The 19,143-nt window shown below is 41.3% G+C and overlaps 2 protein-coding genes across 3 annotated transcripts in view; one reads left to right on the top strand and one right to left on the bottom strand.

Annotated features, from left to right (window-relative positions):
* Positions 1-245: 245 nt before the first annotated feature.
* On the top strand, positions 246-2,714 carry LOC311262325 (uncharacterized protein). The gene is made up of 2 exons (XM_084361643.1): positions 246-2,155; positions 2,258-2,714. The coding sequence occupies exons 1-2, from the start codon at positions 608-610 to the stop codon at positions 2,414-2,416; spliced, it is 1,707 nt and encodes a 568-aa protein (XP_084217769.1). The 5' UTR covers positions 246-607; the 3' UTR covers positions 2,417-2,714.
* A 1,075-nt stretch (positions 2,715-3,789) lies between these two features.
* itga6a (integrin, alpha 6a) overlaps positions 3,790-19,143 on the bottom strand; it is a 35,318-nt gene continuing 19,964 nt past the window's right edge. Inside the window, exons 3-27 of one of the 2 annotated variants that reach the window (XM_084361628.1) lie at positions 14,649-14,773; positions 14,474-14,553; positions 14,122-14,383; positions 13,828-13,959; positions 12,102-12,315; positions 11,718-11,911; positions 11,538-11,632; positions 9,749-9,876; positions 9,577-9,666; positions 9,427-9,488; positions 9,163-9,332; positions 8,567-8,710; positions 8,352-8,467; positions 7,853-8,015; positions 7,588-7,674; positions 7,421-7,500; positions 7,257-7,334; positions 7,067-7,169; positions 6,803-6,979; positions 6,598-6,687; positions 6,408-6,515; positions 6,216-6,314; positions 5,984-6,109; positions 5,140-5,267; positions 4,575-4,647 (exon numbers count right to left, since the gene is read on the bottom strand). In XM_084361628.1, coding sequence (XP_084217754.1) covers positions 5,160-5,267; positions 5,984-6,109; positions 6,216-6,314; positions 6,408-6,515; positions 6,598-6,687; positions 6,803-6,979; positions 7,067-7,169; positions 7,257-7,334; positions 7,421-7,500; positions 7,588-7,674; positions 7,853-8,015; positions 8,352-8,467; positions 8,567-8,710; positions 9,163-9,332; positions 9,427-9,488; positions 9,577-9,666; positions 9,749-9,876; positions 11,538-11,632; positions 11,718-11,911; positions 12,102-12,315; positions 13,828-13,959; positions 14,122-14,383; positions 14,474-14,553; positions 14,649-14,773 — 3,031 coding nt within the window. In that variant the 3' untranslated portion in view covers positions 4,575-4,647; positions 5,140-5,159. Of the gene's footprint in view, positions 4,648-5,139; positions 5,268-5,983; positions 6,110-6,215; positions 6,315-6,407; positions 6,516-6,597; positions 6,688-6,802; positions 6,980-7,066; positions 7,170-7,256; positions 7,335-7,420; positions 7,501-7,587; positions 7,675-7,852; positions 8,016-8,351; positions 8,468-8,566; positions 8,711-9,162; positions 9,333-9,426; positions 9,489-9,576; positions 9,667-9,748; positions 9,877-11,537; positions 11,633-11,717; positions 11,912-12,101; positions 12,316-13,827; positions 13,960-14,121; positions 14,384-14,473; positions 14,554-14,648; positions 14,774-19,143 lie in introns of both variants that reach the window. The other variant, XM_084361627.1, reaches the window with a different exon arrangement.

Here is a 19,143-nt window from a genome sequence, read left to right as displayed (position 1 = left end):
CTGTTTTTAAAATTAATCGTTTCGTTGGAGTTTGTGTAAAATAGTTATTTCTGATTCAGTTAGTAGAAGACAAGAAGCTCGAGTTATTATCTTTTCGCAAAGTCATTTCTCTTCGGAAAAACACACGTCCCTCTTTCCCTGAAATATGTTTTTCAGGCAAGCGAGCTCTACCAATCAGACTTCAGTTTCGGTCTGATCAGGATCATGATTGGGTATTGGAGCTGTCAATCTTGCATGAAGGCGGGATTTGTGTCCTGGCAGACAAAACTCAGGGCGCCACATTATTGACCTTTGCTCTAACTGTCGTCACTTCCTTTAGGGAACTACGGAGATGCCTGAATGAAGCAGTAAAAAGCAGCGGGCCACGTTTTTGTGAGGGATGTCTTGTTAGTTTTTGGTCGCCGTCGGGACACGGTAACGTTATCAAACCTGTGATTGACTTTATAAACCGCTAACGTGTCGGAAGTCACTGTAGGAGAGGAACCGTTTCCTCGGTGACTCCTGTTGAACCAACTCGTCGTAGCGACCCGCCAAAAGCCACGGCGAGGTTCAGCGAGGAAGTGACCATTTTGTTTGTTAGCTGTTTTCGATATCGTTTTATCTAAACATGAGTGGCGGGTTCAACTTCGGCCAAGCCTCCGGGGGCTTCACTTTTGGGGCTCAGAAGCCGGCCCCCGCAGCCGCCGGCACCACCTTTGGGATGACAAGTTCCACACCTGCAGCTTCCGGAGGGGGCTTCACCTTCGGCACGGCTCCTCAGGCCGCCCCCAACCCCGCCGGCTCTTTCAGCTTTGGCACCCCAGCAAAGAGCACAGCAGCCGGCGGAGGCTTCTCTTTCGGGACCCCCGCCGCCTCCACCACTTTCGGCCTCGGCACGGCTCCTCAGCCCACAGCAGCAGCAGCAGCAGTGCCAGCAGGGCTGACTTTAGGCTCCGCAGCAGCTCCAGCTCCGGGGTCAGGGTTCACACTGGGCGCGGGTCCGCCCGCACAGACCACCGCTGCCGCCCCTCCAGGAGGGGGCTTCGCCTTTGGCACTGTACCTCAAATTCAACCCCAACCCACAATGGCACCGGCAGCCGCAGTGGCACCAACAGCCATGTCCGCGGCCACGACAGCACCAGGTGGCCTCTCATCCTTTGGAGGATTCAGCTTTGGACAAACCAAGGTCCAGGTGACCACAGCTGCAGCCCCTGTTGTTGCCCCAGGAGGTGGCTTCAGCTTTGGCACCAGTGCTCCCTCCAACCTCACCTTGGGCAGCCAGCCCCAGCCAGTCTCCACCGCTGCAGCCCCAACAGCTCAAGCTATAGGAATCCCCTTTGGGATTAAGCCCTCATCAACCCCAGCTCCTCCTGCATCCATCCAGGCTGCGGCCCCAGCTCCAGGTCCATCTCTCTTTGCTGCACCAATCGCTACAGCTGCTGCTCCCGCTACTGCTGCCGCAACAACTGCTGGCTTTACTTTGGGTGCAGCTCCAGCTTCAGCTCTAGCACCAAGCACTTCTGCTGCAGCTACTTTATCAGCTGCTGGAGGTCTGCCTTTCATGATCAAACCTCTGGGGGCAGCTTCCACCGCCTCCACTGCGGCCCTCATCTCTGCTGCCACAACTGCAGCTGCCACAGCAGGGGCTGCTTCTGGCTTCACACTGGGGCTCAAACCTGCATCCATCGCAAGCGCCACAGCAACCGCTACAGCCACAACAATCACTACAACCACGGCCCCCCCAGTGATGACCTACGCCCAGCTCGAGGGTCTCATTAACAAGTGGAGTCTGGAGCTCGAGGACCAAGAGAGACATTTCTTACAGCAGGCCACTCAGGTGAACGCCTGGGACCGCATGCTGGTGGAGAACGGCGAGAAGATCACAGCCCTGCATAAGGAGATGGAGAAGGTGAAGCTGGACCAGAGGAGACTAAACCAGGAGCTGGACTTCATCTTGTCCCAGCAGAAGGAGCTGGAGGACTTGCTCTGCCCGCTCGAGGAGTCGGTGAAGGAGCAAAGCGGAACCATCTACATGCAGAATGCCGACGAGGAGCGAGAGAGAACGTACAAGCTCGCAGAGAACGTGGACGCACAGCTGAAGAGGATGTCGCAGGACCTGAAGGAGATCATCGAGCACCTGAACACATCCAGTGGCCCAGCAGATACCAGCGACCCAGTAAGATGAGACCTATTTTTAGTTCGTTTTTGGTGCTTTGACATTTATTGTTACAAATAAATTTAACATCTGCCTCTCCTCTCTACTTATTTTCTTCCTCAGCTTCAGCAGATCTGTAAGATTCTCAACACCCACATGGATTCACTTCAGTGGATCGACCAGAACTCGGTTCTCCTGCAGAGAAGAGTGGAGGAAGTGTCCAAACTGTGCGACAACCAGCGCAAGGAGCAGGAGAAAACCTTTCGCTTAACGTTTGACTGATCTGGAATAAATCTGTTGACATGTATATTGACATAATGCTAACTTTGGATTTTGTTGTTTTCCAGTAGTCGTTAAGAGGAAGAGGTGTCTCTTTGGATACACAACCAAAACATTCATCACAACTACAGTTTTCAGTTTATCTCGGCTGTTTTGAGTTGATAAGGGTTTCATAAAGAGTGATATTTTCAATGCAATGGCTTTTATATACAGTAGTGAAAATGATCTGTTCCTATGTAAATGCTATGCCTGTTAAATAGTATGATTAAATAAATCTCTTGAATAAGGCTTTGTAAACAGATGAGCTTTACTGCAATTTATTTCAGTGGTAATATGGTTACCCTTCACACATACAGTGTCCCTGTAACATGTGCTTGTGCTAGGTGTTATTTTGAGACATGACGATGGAAATCAGTTTTTGCTTTTATACATAGAGCTGAAACGTTTGCTTCAGTGTTTCCTCTACATTCATTTGGAAGTGGTGGACCACCAGAAAGAATTTGAAATTGAACATGAACTTGTTCGAATAACTAATAGTGTTGTATTCACTTATAGACCAGCAGGGATGGATGCAGAACACATGCCAAAAATGACCCTCTTGCTCCCACAACTACAAAACAATCAAAAAGGAAACACTACTTAGTCGATCATTATCTACTCTGTGACGGTAAACTGAATATCTTTGGGTCGTGGACAAAACAAGAAATTTAAGGGGCTTTGGGAAACAATGATGAACCTTTTTTTGAAATAACTAATTGATCAAGTGAGAAAATAATCATTCGTAGCAGCCCTAACTGAATATCTGTGGATTATTTAAAATAAATCTATTCACGTTAAGCTCTGGGTAACTGATGAAATCGGCAGATAAATTGAGAATGGAACTGATCATTAGTCACAGCCCTACTTTTATATTGGCTATTTTAAAGGGGCTCTATGTAATCATTTGTAGCATTTTATTTGTATTTATCATTTTTTTAGTGGCCATATGTGAGTGTATTGTAACATGACATGAAAAATTACACCTCCCCTGTCTCTCGGTTGTCCGTAAAGCCTGTGGACGATTCGTTGAACTTGTTTAATGCTGCTGGAGTTCTCCAGTGCCTCGTCTCAATGACCTTAGAGAGCAGCAGTAGCTAAGTTAGTTTGGAAATGGAGCCCGCTAACATAAACTAACGACCACAGAAGATCCACAGAGCTCCTTTAAATGTGAATATTTTCTGGTTTCTTTACTGCTCTGTGACAGTAAACTGAGTTCATAGACCTAATAATTAATTAAAATCATTCACCAAATGAAGGGTGGATAAAAATGATCATTACTTGCAGCCCTACGTTGCAATAGGCTATATGAATAGTAATGAAATTGCACAGTGGTAACCCAGTGTTTAAAAATGTTTATTATACAATTCGACAAGTAAGACATTGACATTGAATGAAATCTATAAAACACATTACAGCTACTTTTCACCAGCGTCCCTTGGGATTCCTTACATGCAACAGAAAGAGTTACTTCAGTGACGACCTACAGTACAGTGGATGCTACCTGAATGCCACAATAGTGAGAAGAGGTGAAGAATAAATGTGTGAAAAAGTTCCTCAACTTGCTTTTAAATGGTCATTTATACATTTTTAATTATTGTACCTACATGTCATTCCAAAGACAAAGTTGTTTTGTTAGAAAGTACTGAACTAGACACAAAGAGCAACAACAGATGTACAGATTTACATTCACATGACACTGAGCTGGCTGTACCTTCCTTGCATAGACTTTTAGTTAGACAGTACAACTCCACAGACACAGCAGTAAACTTTGCCCAGTGTTGATCCGCTGCAGGCAAACATAAGACTGAAAAAAAACTCTTTGGCTGCATGAAATTATTTTTATCAAAAAATAAATATACAGTGTGCAGAAGAATTTCAATATATACAAAATTTACAAACAACATTTCATCGTCTATACAGTGTAAAAATCCAAAGACATGAACCAGACTAATTCCTGAAAAGGATAACCTACAATCATTTTTTTTTAAATCACTGACCGTCATATTCAAAAACAAAAGGCTCGATGATTTTTACGAGTAACTTTCATTGTCAATCCAAGAGGTCATCCACTGCTTCCTCTCGAAAGCATCAAGCTTCACTGTTCCGTCTTTATACTCGGGAGTTTCCTTTCTAATCCGCACGGCGTGGTAACGCGGGACGCTGTCGTCACGTTTGGAGCGTTTGAAGAACCCACACTGAGGAAGGAGAATTCAAAAAATAAATATATGCTTTATTAAAAACAGATGCATGTCAGCAAACACTCATGCAGGAGAGAGATGTGCAGGAATGTTAAGCATGCTTTTGCAGTTCTGAATGAGACATTTCAAACAGCCAAGCAGTCAAAGCGATGTCAGCAAAAGCGCCTGCAGAGCACAGAACAAGTACAGCGAAAAATTGATCTCAAGGTGGAAAATATGAAGCCTGCTGGTAAGAAAATGCATTGATTTTTTTGTCAAAATTCAGAGACACATATTGTACAAATATCAGAAACATTAACAGGTAAGAGGTTACCGTTTTATGTTCGATTTAGGGGGGAAAAAAATGCAAATTGTAAATTTTCCTTCCTCGGCTCAGTACAATATGTGTCTGATTGAATTTTTCTGCATTAAGTCAGCTGATTTGAAAGTGAGTTCATTAGTCGGTGCAGCAGTAATCACACTCCATGCTGCCAGCTTGTTTTCTTTTACCAATGTTCACAGAGTATAAATCAGGCCTCAGCAGACAGTTTGTCTTTGTCAGAGGGCTGAACATGGATCTCTGCCTTGTGATATGCAGCATCGTATTCGTCTTTTGTTGCTCTCTTGAAGAAGCCACACTGAGGGGGAGCAAGGGTGATGAAGTGTTAATGATAGTCAACAGCCATTATGATTTCTTCCAGTAAAACACCAGAGGAAATACATTTTATTAAGGAAATGCTTCACCTGGACAGTCAAGTGTCGATGCTTGAATGTCACCAGTAAAAAAGTAAATGTTAAATATTTCAGTAAATCAGTTCTCATATTTATCTTCACACTGACATAGAATATATTTGACCTTTTACACAGTTGAATACTCACTTGAACGCAGCTTTACAGTAAATGGAAGGTCGTAGTCATTTGAAGAATCATTTGCAATTTGGAAAATAAGCATATTCTCTTTCTGGCTGGGAGTTACATAACAAGATCAACACCACCGGTGTATCTGAGCCCAATAGATAATCTGGGACATAACTACCCATTATACAGTATGTTGAATTGTTTATTTTTTTGTATAATGTGTTGTTGCTGTTTTTATTTTTGGTGGTTAGTGTTTATTTGACATTTCACACTTTGTTTTGTGTACAAACTAATAAAAAAACTAGATATAAAGTGTTAAGTAGTGATTATAAACATAAAATATTCTTTTTTAAAGTTTTGTTTTTTATTACTATTTGTATTGTTCACAGATGACACCGTTTCTGACCCAATTTCTCTAAAGGCTTCAATGACTTTTATTTTTTATCACCTATTTTCATCCCATGTAATCCTTTTTTATTACCGTCTCTGTACTCACCTTCCAGAGCAGAAACACCAACAAAGCCAAAATCAAGATGCCTGCGAGAACGGCCACCAGGATGATCCACCAGGGAACTCCAGTGTGCTGAGCTACGGCACTCTCTGAGGACACTATCACTACCACCTGCAATGAAACATCACAGGCAGGAAAATCGAGATATCAGGTGAGTTAGGATCATGACAGCGAACAACAGCGGTGGAAGACGTATTCAGAACCTTGAGCAACTTACATCAGTGTCAGGAGTTTTCAGGATCATGTTTTTAGGCTGACTATGCAAGACGAGCGAGGCCTTCACAACGATATGCAAGTGTGAGAGAGAGGCATAATCCTGTGTAAAAACAAAAACAGCTGCTCAGGGTGGACAGTCACAACAAATCACTCTGATGAGAAACACGGAAGCAGTTAAACGACGTCACGTTACCTCAATAAAGGTCGCGTTCCAGAGGCGAGACCTCAGCTCAACTGCTGTACCGTCGAGGCCCTGCAGGGGGCATTTGAGCTCCACACATTTGATGTCATTGTCACATGACTAGGGAGGAAAGAGTCTATTACACATCAGAACAATCTATACCTTTAAAAAACAATGTGAATACATCCATACAAGCACTCACCAATACTTTATTTTTGCCCGACAGTGAAGACATTTTGACGACAGGTTTTCTCTCTCCAATTTCACGTTTGGTCCTGGGCGCAGACGACTCCTGAAAGCACGTCTCCTCGTTAATTCAAGGTGAAATTAAGAAGTGCAGGTTTGCTGATAATGGCTGATTTCTGGCTAATGCTGTAGTAGAGGAAATCAAGTTTTAAAACTATTACCCGGATGTGTTTGAGAGAGTTGATCTCAGACTCAGGAGAGCAGAGGATCTCCTGCGGTCCTGTAGAAGAGATCTTCACCAGGTACAGAAGCCATTTCCCATTTTTGTTAAACTTGGGCCACTGAATGTGCAGCGAGGCTTTGACGGGAGACTTCAGAGTTTTCCACACGTTGTTTATCTGAAGAAGAAATCATTACGTTACAACTTAGCTGCTTTAAATGCTAAAACCATCCAATTGTATGACAGCAGCTGGGAATAAACTCACTCTGAATGTGTAGTTAATCAAACTTCCAATCTCTTCTTCTGTCTTCATGGCACTTTCGCCTTTCACAACACCTCCAAAAGACACCTGATTAGGGCTGGCCTCCCTGTTGAAAACAAGCATAAGTATTTATTACACCTACTGTTGGAGATACTGTGTATTTATTGTGGTAAAACAATAGTTTAACACTCACCCGGAGACCGATAACGGCAATTCAATGATTACTTTAGCCTTTACTTTAACGGAAGCAATGTTTTCTTGCACACTTGTCCTGAAAGAAAAAAAATACACCGGTATAAAACAATACTTTTATTTACTCATACATGTGCAGAACACCTATACTTGAGCAGCACTTACGTTTGGAGCTGCAGGTCAATGTCAATCTCGGTGGTGTCCAGAGTCATACCCACAGTGCTCAGGATGATGTAAAATGTAGTCTGATGAGAAAAAAAAAAAAAAAAGTTAAAACATCTACAGCAGCAGAGCATCATGATAAACATCTTAAACTTAAAACAAGTCCGTACCTTGGAGTTGCTCTTAAAAGGATTCCCCAGCTCGCAGTCCGCCTGAGAGCCGTTCTGATTGGCTGTGCAGATGATCGGCTTCTCCACCTGGAAAAAAAACCAATCAGTGATTCAGAGTGTAATTAAAATATACAGAAGTTTTGTCCTGATTTCTCAAATTTTATAACATTCTTACTTTTTTTCAGTGGCAGTAGTATGGTAACGTAAGTAACATAACGCCCACATGGGGTCACTAGTGCAGCTGCACACTTTTACTCTTGTTTACCGTTGTTTGCTGTGAGCGGACTCCAGAATATGACACAATATCGGGGAAAGTCCCAAGCAGCTTCGCCTCGTAAGCGTCGTCTCCGTTCATGTTGTTGACCGTCACCCGCAGAGCCAAGTCCTTCCTCTCGTAATTCAGGTGAAACACGGGGACGTTTTTCTTGCTGCAGACACAAAAAAATAACAACTCACTTCAGGCTGAACTTTAGAGAAAACAGAAGACTTATGATTTGTTGTTTTCATATATTAAAATACTCAACAAGAACATTGTATCCAACCATTTCATTCTTGCACATCCAGCAGACAGAGGGCAACATAGAGTCTTGTTTCACAGTAATAAATCTCCTTTTAGCTCTGGTTGGTACACCCTGGTTATGTGCTGGACAGGCAACATACTGTCTTTTTGATTGATTGTTAATATTAAAATTTAATCTAGATTTAATCCATGAATTTGACCTCGTCTTACACATCTTCACTTGAGTTCAGTTGTAAAAACTCACGTGGGTAACTCTGTGTACTTTTCCAGGTTGTTCGGTTTGTAGAACAGTTTGTACTCCATCTTCAGGTTACTGCGGCAAATATGATCACTTCCACATCCCTCTTTTACAAAGTTGACCTGCAACACAACAAATAACAAAAAACGTCACGTACAAACTTTGCTCTGTGAACAATTTGTCATTAACTAAATAATAACCGTCGTTGTCTGAATATTTACCTCAATGACGTCTTTGCTCGGCTGGGAGGAGTCTAATATGGGCATCAGTTGAGGGAGGCCGTTCCTCATCTTCTGTCGTTTAGTACTCACAATTTCTGCAGACACCTCAACGGGAATGCTGCGCATCTTATCCTTGAGATTGTCCTGTGCAAATCAGAAACAGTCATGATAAGATGAAGTATAGTAACTGCCTCTTCTTGGGTTGATTAAATAGATCAGTTATATTGAAAAAATGCTTTTATTATTAAGTTACTATGCTCTCCTAAGAGCTGCCTGAGAAGCATTTTAAGATTCAAGCAGACATGACTATCTGGAAAAATATACAAAATATCAGATTTGTGAGAAAATATTCTGTGGCTTTTACTGTCACAAGATTACAAGCTTTCCACCACAAAAACACATTTCTGCGACATGATATTCATTGGCACATACAAAAATAACTAAATACACCTTTCTGTTTTACTAGCACCCAAATATTTAGCACGTATTGGCTGAGTGTGTCTATATCTTTCTAACACTAACTCAAATTGTTCCTGACCCTCTGAGTGGATTGAATCCTGCAAATGTGATTTAACTATGTGGCAGACATGTTTTACCTTTAGCTTGGCGATTATCTTGACGCATGATTCCTGCTTTTGGCCGCGGAGGTCTAAGGTGCCGTTAAACTGGTAGTCCGTGTCAGTGCGGGATTTGTTCAGGAACATGACTCTGGAGGGCAGCCCCTGTTTCCTGCGATCTCCATCTGCCTCGACAGTATAGCTGATAGCTGCAGTGCAGAGAGAAACACAGGTAAGAACGACAGAATTTATATCGGATTTATAAATTCATTAATTATTTGTTTTTCTAAACATTTTACTTACTGAGTCTCGGGTTGTAAGATGCAGGGTTTGCTTTGTAGGTGAAGCATGCGTCCACAGTGAAGCTAAGGACAGAAAGGTTATGTTTAACATTTCTAACAGAGGAAGTTTTGACTCTGAGGTCTGTTGATGTATGAATATTAGAACACCCACCAAATGCTGCTCCCACAGGTTTTAATTGTGAGGTCGATTTCCTGTGGAGATACTTTGACAGCCCTCCTGATGCTAATGACCGGCCGAGCCCTGAAAGAAACGTAGTTCAGTGAAGTTGTGATATAAATCAGTCGGGTTTAAATTAACTCATAATGTATAGTTGGCCAATTACCTATAGATTAGAGCTGAGTCCGACAGAGAGCCCACGGCTACGTCTGGGTAAGAGTTACTGTCCAGGTCCATGCTCCCTGCCAGAGAATATCCAAACAGTCTCATGTTGTGCTGTTTTCCTGAGAGGATCTGAAGGAAGATAATTTAAGAATGAATGCAAAGTTAAAAAGGAACTTGATCAGCAAGTTTATAAAATAACATACCATTGAAATGTTACTTGTTTAGTGTTGAAGACTTTTGACAGCTGATGCTTCCATAACACTATGTATTAATGTTAATTATACCAAGGTCTCAATTAAATCCTGATAAATGGACACCTACGGAATTAATTAGCTCAAGTAAAACTGTTGGTCCATCGTTTTAAATGAATGCATATCTAAAATGAGTAACCATAGCAACAGGGACCCGTTTGAAAATGATTGCAGCGTGTTAACAAGCGGTGCACCATCCTCTGAAGACCACAGGATGGCACCAGTAACACATAAGCTGTAAGAAGTAGCTCACACTGCCTCCTCTGAACAAACTGATACTTTCTATTACAAGTGATCATCTCACATGGCTCACGTGACCGGATAGTTACCTAGTCCTGTTTAACCTAATGTGAAATTAAATTTACTGTTTGTCAACTGTACGCAAAGTTACTGACTTTGAATCTTAATCTAACATGACGTTAGCTTTTTGGCTCGTAGCCGTGCTGTATATAGGGTTGATCCCATTTACTGGAGTAGTGAACAACGTTTCCATTGCATAAGAACCTTATGTTTGTAATGATGATACCAGCTTTTAGTCAAACCTTAACGTGTTGCCAAGGAAATGGAGTTACTACTTCTGGAAAGCTTGAGATATTATATCATATACAATGCCCGATAATGGTTTACATTGCGAGGTGTACATTAAATGGCCTCGGCGGAGTCTGCTCCTGATTATGGACACCTTGAAGAGCATTATCCTTTATGAAGGGCTTTATTGATCATCAGATGGAAAAGCTCCTGTCCACAGAAAGGTTTCTCAGAAAGCTCAATCCTGCAATAACTTAATTGTTGGTCACTTGGGGGCAGCGGGAATAAGCTAAGAACACAACGCTTACATATTATCAGCTTTCTAAGGGCTACTTCAGTGACATCTGCCACATCTTTCAAACCACACAGCCACATGTTGTCTATTAAACTGATCTTCATGTGTAGAATTGGTTTGTGGCTCTTTAAGTTGATAGAGCAACCGTGTTGCAGTAACAGTTGCTTATTTACTCATCCAGCAATTACAGAGCAATCTTATCATTTCAATTGGAGTCAGTTTTCTGGTCACCTTGCAAATGTTAGTCTCTACCAACTCCTACAGGTAATAGTTTTTTTAAACATGGGTAAACTATTTTAGTAGTAATGAACTTCTTTCCCAATGTCACAAATACCAACAGTAGATGCAGCATGGAGGAAAGTGACAATGTTACGGAGGTAACTTTTCATATCTTTTTCAAACTCAATGCCGACTGAATGATGTTCTAGCGCTGCTTTATTTATTCGCCAGTGTGCTTTACTTCAACTTGTGTCATAGCATTGTACCACAAAAGAGGCCGGGAATCATGTTTCCAGCCGAGGGACTGAACCAAAACAGTCAAGTTGTGGGCCGGAAAACCAAAAGAAACTCTATATATATCTAAAGTGGAGTAATAATTCTCTCTGTGGGTTCATCAAAATGACCCACTCCTTTCACATATAAGTAGTTATGTGACCCATTGCTAAAACGAAAATATTGATTACAGCCGCTTCAAACGAAGCTCCACGTAAACCAACCTGAGCAGGGCTGGTTTTGATTCCCTGCGCAGAGCCATGATAAATGTAGACTTTCCCTGCCCCGCCGTCATCATAAGGAGCTCCGACTGCGATGTCTGTAGAAAGAAGAAATAAACCAGTTAGCTTGACAGCAACTGATAGAGAAAACATAAATAAGCTACAAAATGACAGCTAAATTACCTTCATATGAGTCTTGATTGATGTCTCCAATGTTTTCCACTGCCAGTCCAAACATGGAGTCTTTGGTGCCGTTCAAACGCACAGGAGTGATTCTGTCCCACCGTCCCGCCTGGTTGATGTAGACGTAAACAGCTCCTCCAACGTCTCTGTCCTTCATGTAGAACTGAGGAGCTCCAACAACTATGTCTTGCCATCTAGATTAAAGAAGGGAGGTAAATATTTGTAAGTAAGTCAGGTCAAAATCTCAGAGCTAATGATGTTTTTCTTATTCCTGTGTTTACTTTTACTTATATTGTGACTTCTATGAATGTTGTTGTAAGACTTATTTACCAATAACATTAAATAAATATGTATAGTGAAAGAAAAATAAAGGCAGTTCCCTACCCGTCACCGTTCAGGTCAACTACGGCCACGTCATATCCAAAGGAGGATGCGAGTCCCGGCCCGTACAAGGTGTGCTCCACCAATAGTCTGCTGGAGGCGTCGCTCTCTTTCCTCAACAGGACCACAGCTCCACTGTGATTGGCTCTGGGTGCTCCAGCCACCACCGTCAGGCCACGACCCCTGGTGATTTTGTGTCCCGAATCGAGGGAGAATCCTAATGTGCGAGACAAAAACAGGATATTATACACTTGTTAAAGGTTGACTTTAAAGCAGAGCTGTTTGTGTTGAACGTGCTGTGTGTATTGAACTGTAATAGATAATTCAGGTGTCCCTAAAGTGGCCACTGAGTGTAGGTTTGGGCATTGTATGCCTTCATTGCAGGCCAACGACCGAGAGGCCATATTTCTACATTCCCTATGTCTGACCTGTAAAGATTAGAATTTAAATTGGAATTTAAATGTGTTAAAACACTTTTTATTTTTTCTCTCCGCTTTGTTTATTAGTTTCCACAATTGAACAAGAAACATCATATATACAGAAATACAGAGGAGAGGAACCCCTTTGTAAATTTAGAAGTAGGTGTCAGTTTGATTCTTGTAAAGTCCCTCTGCTTAAACTGCCTAGGTTAATACTTTTTAATGAAATAAGAGTATTTATGTGTCAAACAAAAGACAAAGCTAATGAATGGGCTACTAAAAATACTCAACAAATGCATTGTCAAAAGTAAAACTAAGAAAAAATAAAAATGTAAAAGTAAAAAAGCTAACGTTCACGGCTAAACAAACTAAATCATTGTCACATGACTTCAATGTCATCACCACTGAGCTTCTTACTACACTATATACTATATACTATATATACTATACTATACTATACTATACTATACTACACTATACTATACACACTATAAATTGATCAATCTACAAATTGTCAAATTAGAGCTAGAATTAAATGTGTCTAAAGTTGGCCTGTAAGGACAGACTAGGAGTAGATGAGTCTCCGTGTTCAGCATGATGACATATAATGTCCCTGACAACTTCTGTAGTCTCATTCAGCCACTTGTATATATATATTTTATGTCTTAGAACAAAATGTGAAAATCTCTTAAGCCTGCATTATTTAAAGCACAGAACTGAAGACCCACTAAAAAAAATTGACTTTGAAACAAAGTAACCAGAAGTGCAAAAATGATAACTTTTTTACAGGTTTTAGGATTTATTCCTGCAGCACTGTATTGGACAGACAGTAGAGTAATGACAACCAATTAGAAGAGAGAGGACACAAATATTCCTAGTTGGACACAAACCGGGGACATTGCAAGGTTCAAGGTTGGCATTAACCTCTGGGCCACCACGTCATTTCATTTTGTATCTTTATCATTCTCAAATTTTTTTCACTTGTTATAACAGCAACAACACAGGTGGAGCTGTTAACTGTAATGATGGCTCACTTACAGCAGTTACTGCGATGCAGCAATCGATGATGTTATATGATGTCTGATCATATTTCTTTACCAGTTAAACAGCAAGTCTATAAAATTGGGGGGTGGAAAGACTTTTACACAATGATGATCACTAATCTCAACACAAAACGACACAATATAACCAAACAGTAAAACACAAAACAAAATTGAAAGCAATGCTTTTGGCTACAGATGCAGATGAGGAGGTGCTGAACAAAGTGACACACAAAAGTGGCTATATCTATTCTGTAGGTAGACACTCACCGAGGTAGCTGTTGGCAGGTAGAGGCACGAGCTCAGGGTTCAACTGATGCTCATCTCCAACTTCATACGGGCCGTCATCATAAACTCCCATCTCAAGCAATGTGTTGTTCTTTTGTTCCACCCGCACAATGCCTGCAGGGGAGGAGAGGGAACAGTGCAGTATAGATGCTAACAGGTGTAACCAAGACGTGTTTACTTAGAATAAAAAGACATCCCATTACTTGTATTTTTAGAATGAGAAACTTGATTTTCCGACTCAATCCGCTAAGGCACTATGTAGTTATTGTTAGGTACCTTTCCAGTTGTAAGCTCCTGGTGCTCCAAACACCACGTAATGGTAGTCCTTGGTGAAAGTGGCAGCCAAACCCTGCTGACAAGACCCAAACATCTCATGTCCTCTGGCTCTGCCCTCGCAGAAGTTCCAGTTGCCTCCGTCCTCATCAGAGTACTCGTCGATGGTCAGGTCCTGACTCAGGACGTAACAGCGGCCGGTGATGTCCCGGGACTCCTGAGGGGTGTCCACGAACAAGCGCCTCTGGTAGCGATGAGCACAAGTCTGACAGCACAAAACATAACTGAGTTAATTACCTTGATGACAGATGAGACCACAGCAGGACTGAAGGTTCAGACGCTCAGTTTGACTCACCACAATCTTTCCTCCAGGTCCCTGACTCTGAACCGTCACACCCATCCACTGATTCTCCTTGTTCTCAATACGCACGTTCTCTTTCAAAACAACACAAGACAAAGATATGAGCACAGATAGATAGATAGATAGATAGATAGATAGATAGATAGATAGATAGATAGATAAAACTCACCTTCATTATCAAATTCAATGCGCTCACAATCATTGGACTGGGTGATTTCACATTTATAAAGGCCTCCAGTGATGTTGGCTTTCTGTTTTCCCAAAGCTCGAGCTCTGGGTGCACCAATCAACAGCCTGAAGGGAAAAACAAAACAATACAAACAAGAAGTGAGATTTAATCATAACAAAGCAAGAAAGTTTTAGTTCAAAGACTAAATGCATTTTATGAAGGTTTCGGACCTTAGATTCTTCCAAACATGTATAGTTTGTATATTGCACATTTATACAATTATGTTATATCTGTATAAATGATTTTGTATGTGACATGCATTCTAAAATATGTCATTTGCATTCATGAGCATACATGTTTGTATGGGTTGTACATAAATGTCAAATATAGGAACTTGGGAGCTCCCTGTCATCACCTTGATCTGCATCGTCATGTGCAGTAAATTATTTTCTACATTTCTAAGCTCCGATGCAGCAGCTTGTTGAATTTAGTACATGTATGTGAGAAGATCAACAGTGACGGCGATGACATAGCAACAGCACCCTGTCTAGAAAAATGTTGCAACGTGTCTTCTGTCTTCTTTCTTGTAATGCTGATATTATGGTTAACATTAACAGAGGAACGGGTGCCACTTCTTCATTGCTGAATCTGATCGTCAAAGTAACAAAACAACAGCATCAGCAAGAATTAGCAGCAACACGGCTGAATAACCACATGACCAGCTGGGGACCACTGTTTTAAGTCATACTCCTCTCTCTCTCCCCATAGTATACAATACAATTTCACTGGAAGGATGATCCAGCCTGTGAAAAGCTGGTTGTGTTCAATCAGTCCCTCAAAGAGCTTTGTGATAAGAAACAAAATAGAAAACTTCAGCACGAGACAGTAGACTACTGTCCTGACATTCTGCAAAGGGCAGAGGAGCAGTGAAGCAGACAATTTGGAGTGTGTTCAGTGTTCAGTCCAACCATAGTTCACTGACCAGAGATTCTCCTCTAAACCCACAGCTCAACAAGCATGAAGAGAGGACATGTTTGAAGGGTGACAGCAGCAGCCACTGAGATGATATCATCAGAAACACTTCTCTGATGAGAAGCGTTCGTCAGCTTCTCTTTCAAATGTCAGGACTAGACAGACAAAAATCAAAGAAAGACTTAATGTTGCTCAATTCATTGACGTAATTTGTTACTTGGGACCTGACTTAATTTGAAGGTCATAAGAAGAAGAAAAAAACCTTAATCATGTAATTTTGTCAGCTACTATTATAATTCATTTTTTGTTAATTGTTTGCAAATCCTCTGGAGATGCTCTGGAAGGCAGGTAAAGATGAACGCATAATCACAGAGCAAAAAAGGACAAAAAAGGTATTTTAATAGTTTAAAAGAGTGCCTTGGAGCCTTTGATTTTTAAGTTCACACATGTCCCCATGTACCCATGTAACTTATTTTGAGTCCAGGAAGTGCTCATACCCTTAAATTTTTTTAATTATAACATTTCCTCTTGTGACGGCCCTCCTGCTTCAGCAGGACCTGCTGTCTGCGTTTCCCTTCGTCTGCTGTTGTGTCTGTTTCCTTGCAGATTGCATCTATAACCTTTTACACACTGTCAGGCGGCATGCCATACCGTATTTTGCAAGACCTGTGTGGTGGAAAGAGAACCAAAACTGGTCATATTTCCTGTCAGTGGCAGCCGAGTTCATCCTGCTTAGAATAGTAACACTTAAAAAAAACAACAGAGAAACAAATATCCTTCATAGAAAACTAATCAACTTGTTGGCATGGATAGAGTTGCAGTTGCTGTAGGGTGGACACAGCTTGGTGGACCAATGACAGGATAGATTTTTGCTGACCAATCGACTGATGGACCAACAAATCACACACACACACATACACACACACACACACACACACACACACACACACACACACACCTGACCTCCATGCCAATGATTGGCCTCTTGGGGCGAAAACTGTCATGGAAAGGGAGGGGACATTTATATGGACCAACCAACCAATAGACAGAGTGACTTATAGAGTTACTGGTCCCAGCTAAAAACTCATCTAACAAATCTAGACTATTAACAAAGTTCTTTACGTATTGTTTACGATGAGCATTAAGAGACATGAAACACTTGCAGCTGACGCATAATGTGCTAAGTAAGCTTACGTTAGCTCCATGAGTTGGTGGGTTGCTTTGAATGTTTTCAGACTTGTTTTACATAAATAAGGTAATGACGGATCGAAACTTGCACGCCAGCTTAATAATATTATTAGGCGTATGAACTGAAGAGACTTGGTGCTGTGGCTATTTAACAACAGAACTCAACTATATCTCAACTAGGTCTCCATCCACCCAAGCCACAGTCTGTTCACCCTGCTACCATCTGGCAAAAGATACAGGAGTATCCGCTGCCGTACCACCAGACTACCGAGCAGTTTCATTCCCCAGGCCGTGAGACTACTCAATTCATCATCAACACTCCATTTTCTAATATAGATGTAGCAGGACTCAAAGACTCAAACTTAGTTTTGATTTTTAAACCCCTGTGATTTAGAAAATGACAATAAATCTACCTTGTAACCTTGTAAATGTGTCATTTATGGTGAGCACTGAGAGACCTGAAAGTTCTGAAAACTTAAGACTTGACGTCAGCTCTCACACGAAAAAGCCTTAAAATCAGCTCTGCCACCTCACTTACAGTGTTATCATGTCTCAGTCAGTGAAAATTGCCTACTGCTCGACACCAATGACTACTAATCTACTGAAATAACATTCTTATCATTATCTGAAATGTCCTTTAAAGTGATTTTGAGGACCATGATGGTAAGCCACACCATCATGTGTGAACTGAGGGGCATACTCACTGTGTAGGAATTTTCTCAAAGAACGGAGAGGAAATCCTCTCCACCCTTCACTCCTCCCTTAAAGTTCCTTCTGTAACCCACCTATTGATCTGCGGCTCTTGATTTGCTAAACAAGGGCTCTCCTGAGGTGGTCTGGTGTAAGACTGAGGGCCAAACTGCAAAGCCTCTTTTCAAACAAAGCCCAGTGAAATGCAAATACAAACAAGAGCCTTCACAGAGACCCTTTCAATTTCACTTTTAAGCTCCTGAGCAGCAGTTTAGCCTCACGTGGGTGATACTTGATGTCAAGAAGAAACTCAGTGTAAGGAACATTACTGTAATCTTCAGCCTCAGAAATGACCACAGTTGAACAAATAGATTAAATGTGATTGCACTATGCATTAGATTTAAAACTGCAACAATTAACTGTCTCGGCTAGTAGTTTAAGTCATTTTCCAAGCCGAAGTGCCAAAAGGTTTGCTGGTTCCAGCTTCTCAAATGTCAGAATTTGATGCTTCTCTTTTTCATACGCATCAGCACACAGAATATTTTTGGTTTACAGACTTTTTGTCGAAAAAAACAAGCAATCAAAATAGGTCATCTTCGGCTGTTCTGTTCTGATATTTCATAGACAAACTGATCAAACAATTAACTGAGAAAATAATCAGCAGATTCATAGATAATGAAAACTGTTGTTAGTTGCAGCCCGATTTAAATTTCACAGGACCTTTACACAATGAAAACACAACGACAAAAAGAATGCAATAACAGGTCTACAGGGTGTGAATGACCTCTCTGTCGAAGCATGTGCATCTATGCACAGGTAACAGTTCTAAGATTTTAAGTTTAAAGCTAATCTGAAGTACCTCTGTATCACCGACACATGCATACGTGAAGTCCATGCAGGAAAACTTTATGAAGGGCCTGTTACACAGGTAAAGGAAAACACCTCCAACTTAACAGCAAAGCGACTCAGCAAAGTGACAGTTTGTTGAATTTAGCAAGTAGCTGAGGGATAACATTGACATTTACATGCAACACGCCAGTCTAGCAGACACATTAACCTGTTTTTCAGTCGGGGGTTAGTACTTTCAAGTACTTTATCTTACTTTGTGCAGCGGGTATGTTGCAATGTTTGCTGAAATGATAAAGTAGAATAAGTAGAGCTGCAACTAATCAGCTCTGCCAATTATTTTCATGATTAATCGATTTATCATTTAGTCTATAAAATGTCAAAAAATTGTGTTTCCCAGAGCTTGAAGTGATGTCTTTAAATTGCTTCTTTTGTACAACCAACAGTTTAAAAATTCAAGAAACTCTCAACTTACTATCAAAAGAAAAAAAAAAAAGCAACAGATCTTTAAATTTCAGAGGGTGGAACCAGCACATGTTGACTGAAACAATTAATTCTGTTGTTGTTGTTGGAGCTCTATTATACCAAAAACAGCAACTTGTTCTGACAAGAAGTGGGATTCGACTAAAGCTGCTGGCTGTTATCCTTTATAGTCATCTAAAAGCAAACACGCAACAAACAGTACAACCACTACAGAGCTGAAATACAGTCCCACCACTAAAAAAACTGATACAGTGGCTCATTATTATCAATATCAAATGTGCCTCCAATATCCAGAAGTATATCCAGATTGCAGTGT

This window comes from Pagrus pagrus, assembly GCF_965226575.1.
Source record: "Pagrus pagrus genome assembly, chromosome: 9".
Classification (NCBI taxonomy): Eukaryota; Metazoa; Chordata; class Actinopteri; order Spariformes; family Sparidae; genus Pagrus; species Pagrus pagrus.
This window is presented reverse-complemented; position numbering and strand designations above follow the sequence as displayed.

What these genes read in the sequence shown, in the direction of transcription:
- LOC311262325 (XM_084361643.1), top strand. Translation starts at nt 608, where the DNA reads ATGAGTGGCGGGTTCAACTTCGGCCAAGCCTCCGGGGGCTTCACTTTT. An exon ending in CAGCAGATACCAGCGACCCA is followed by an intron (nt 2,156 to 2,257) that starts GTAAGATGAGAC and finishes TTTCTTCCTCAG; the next exon opens with CTTCAGCAGATCTGTAAGAT.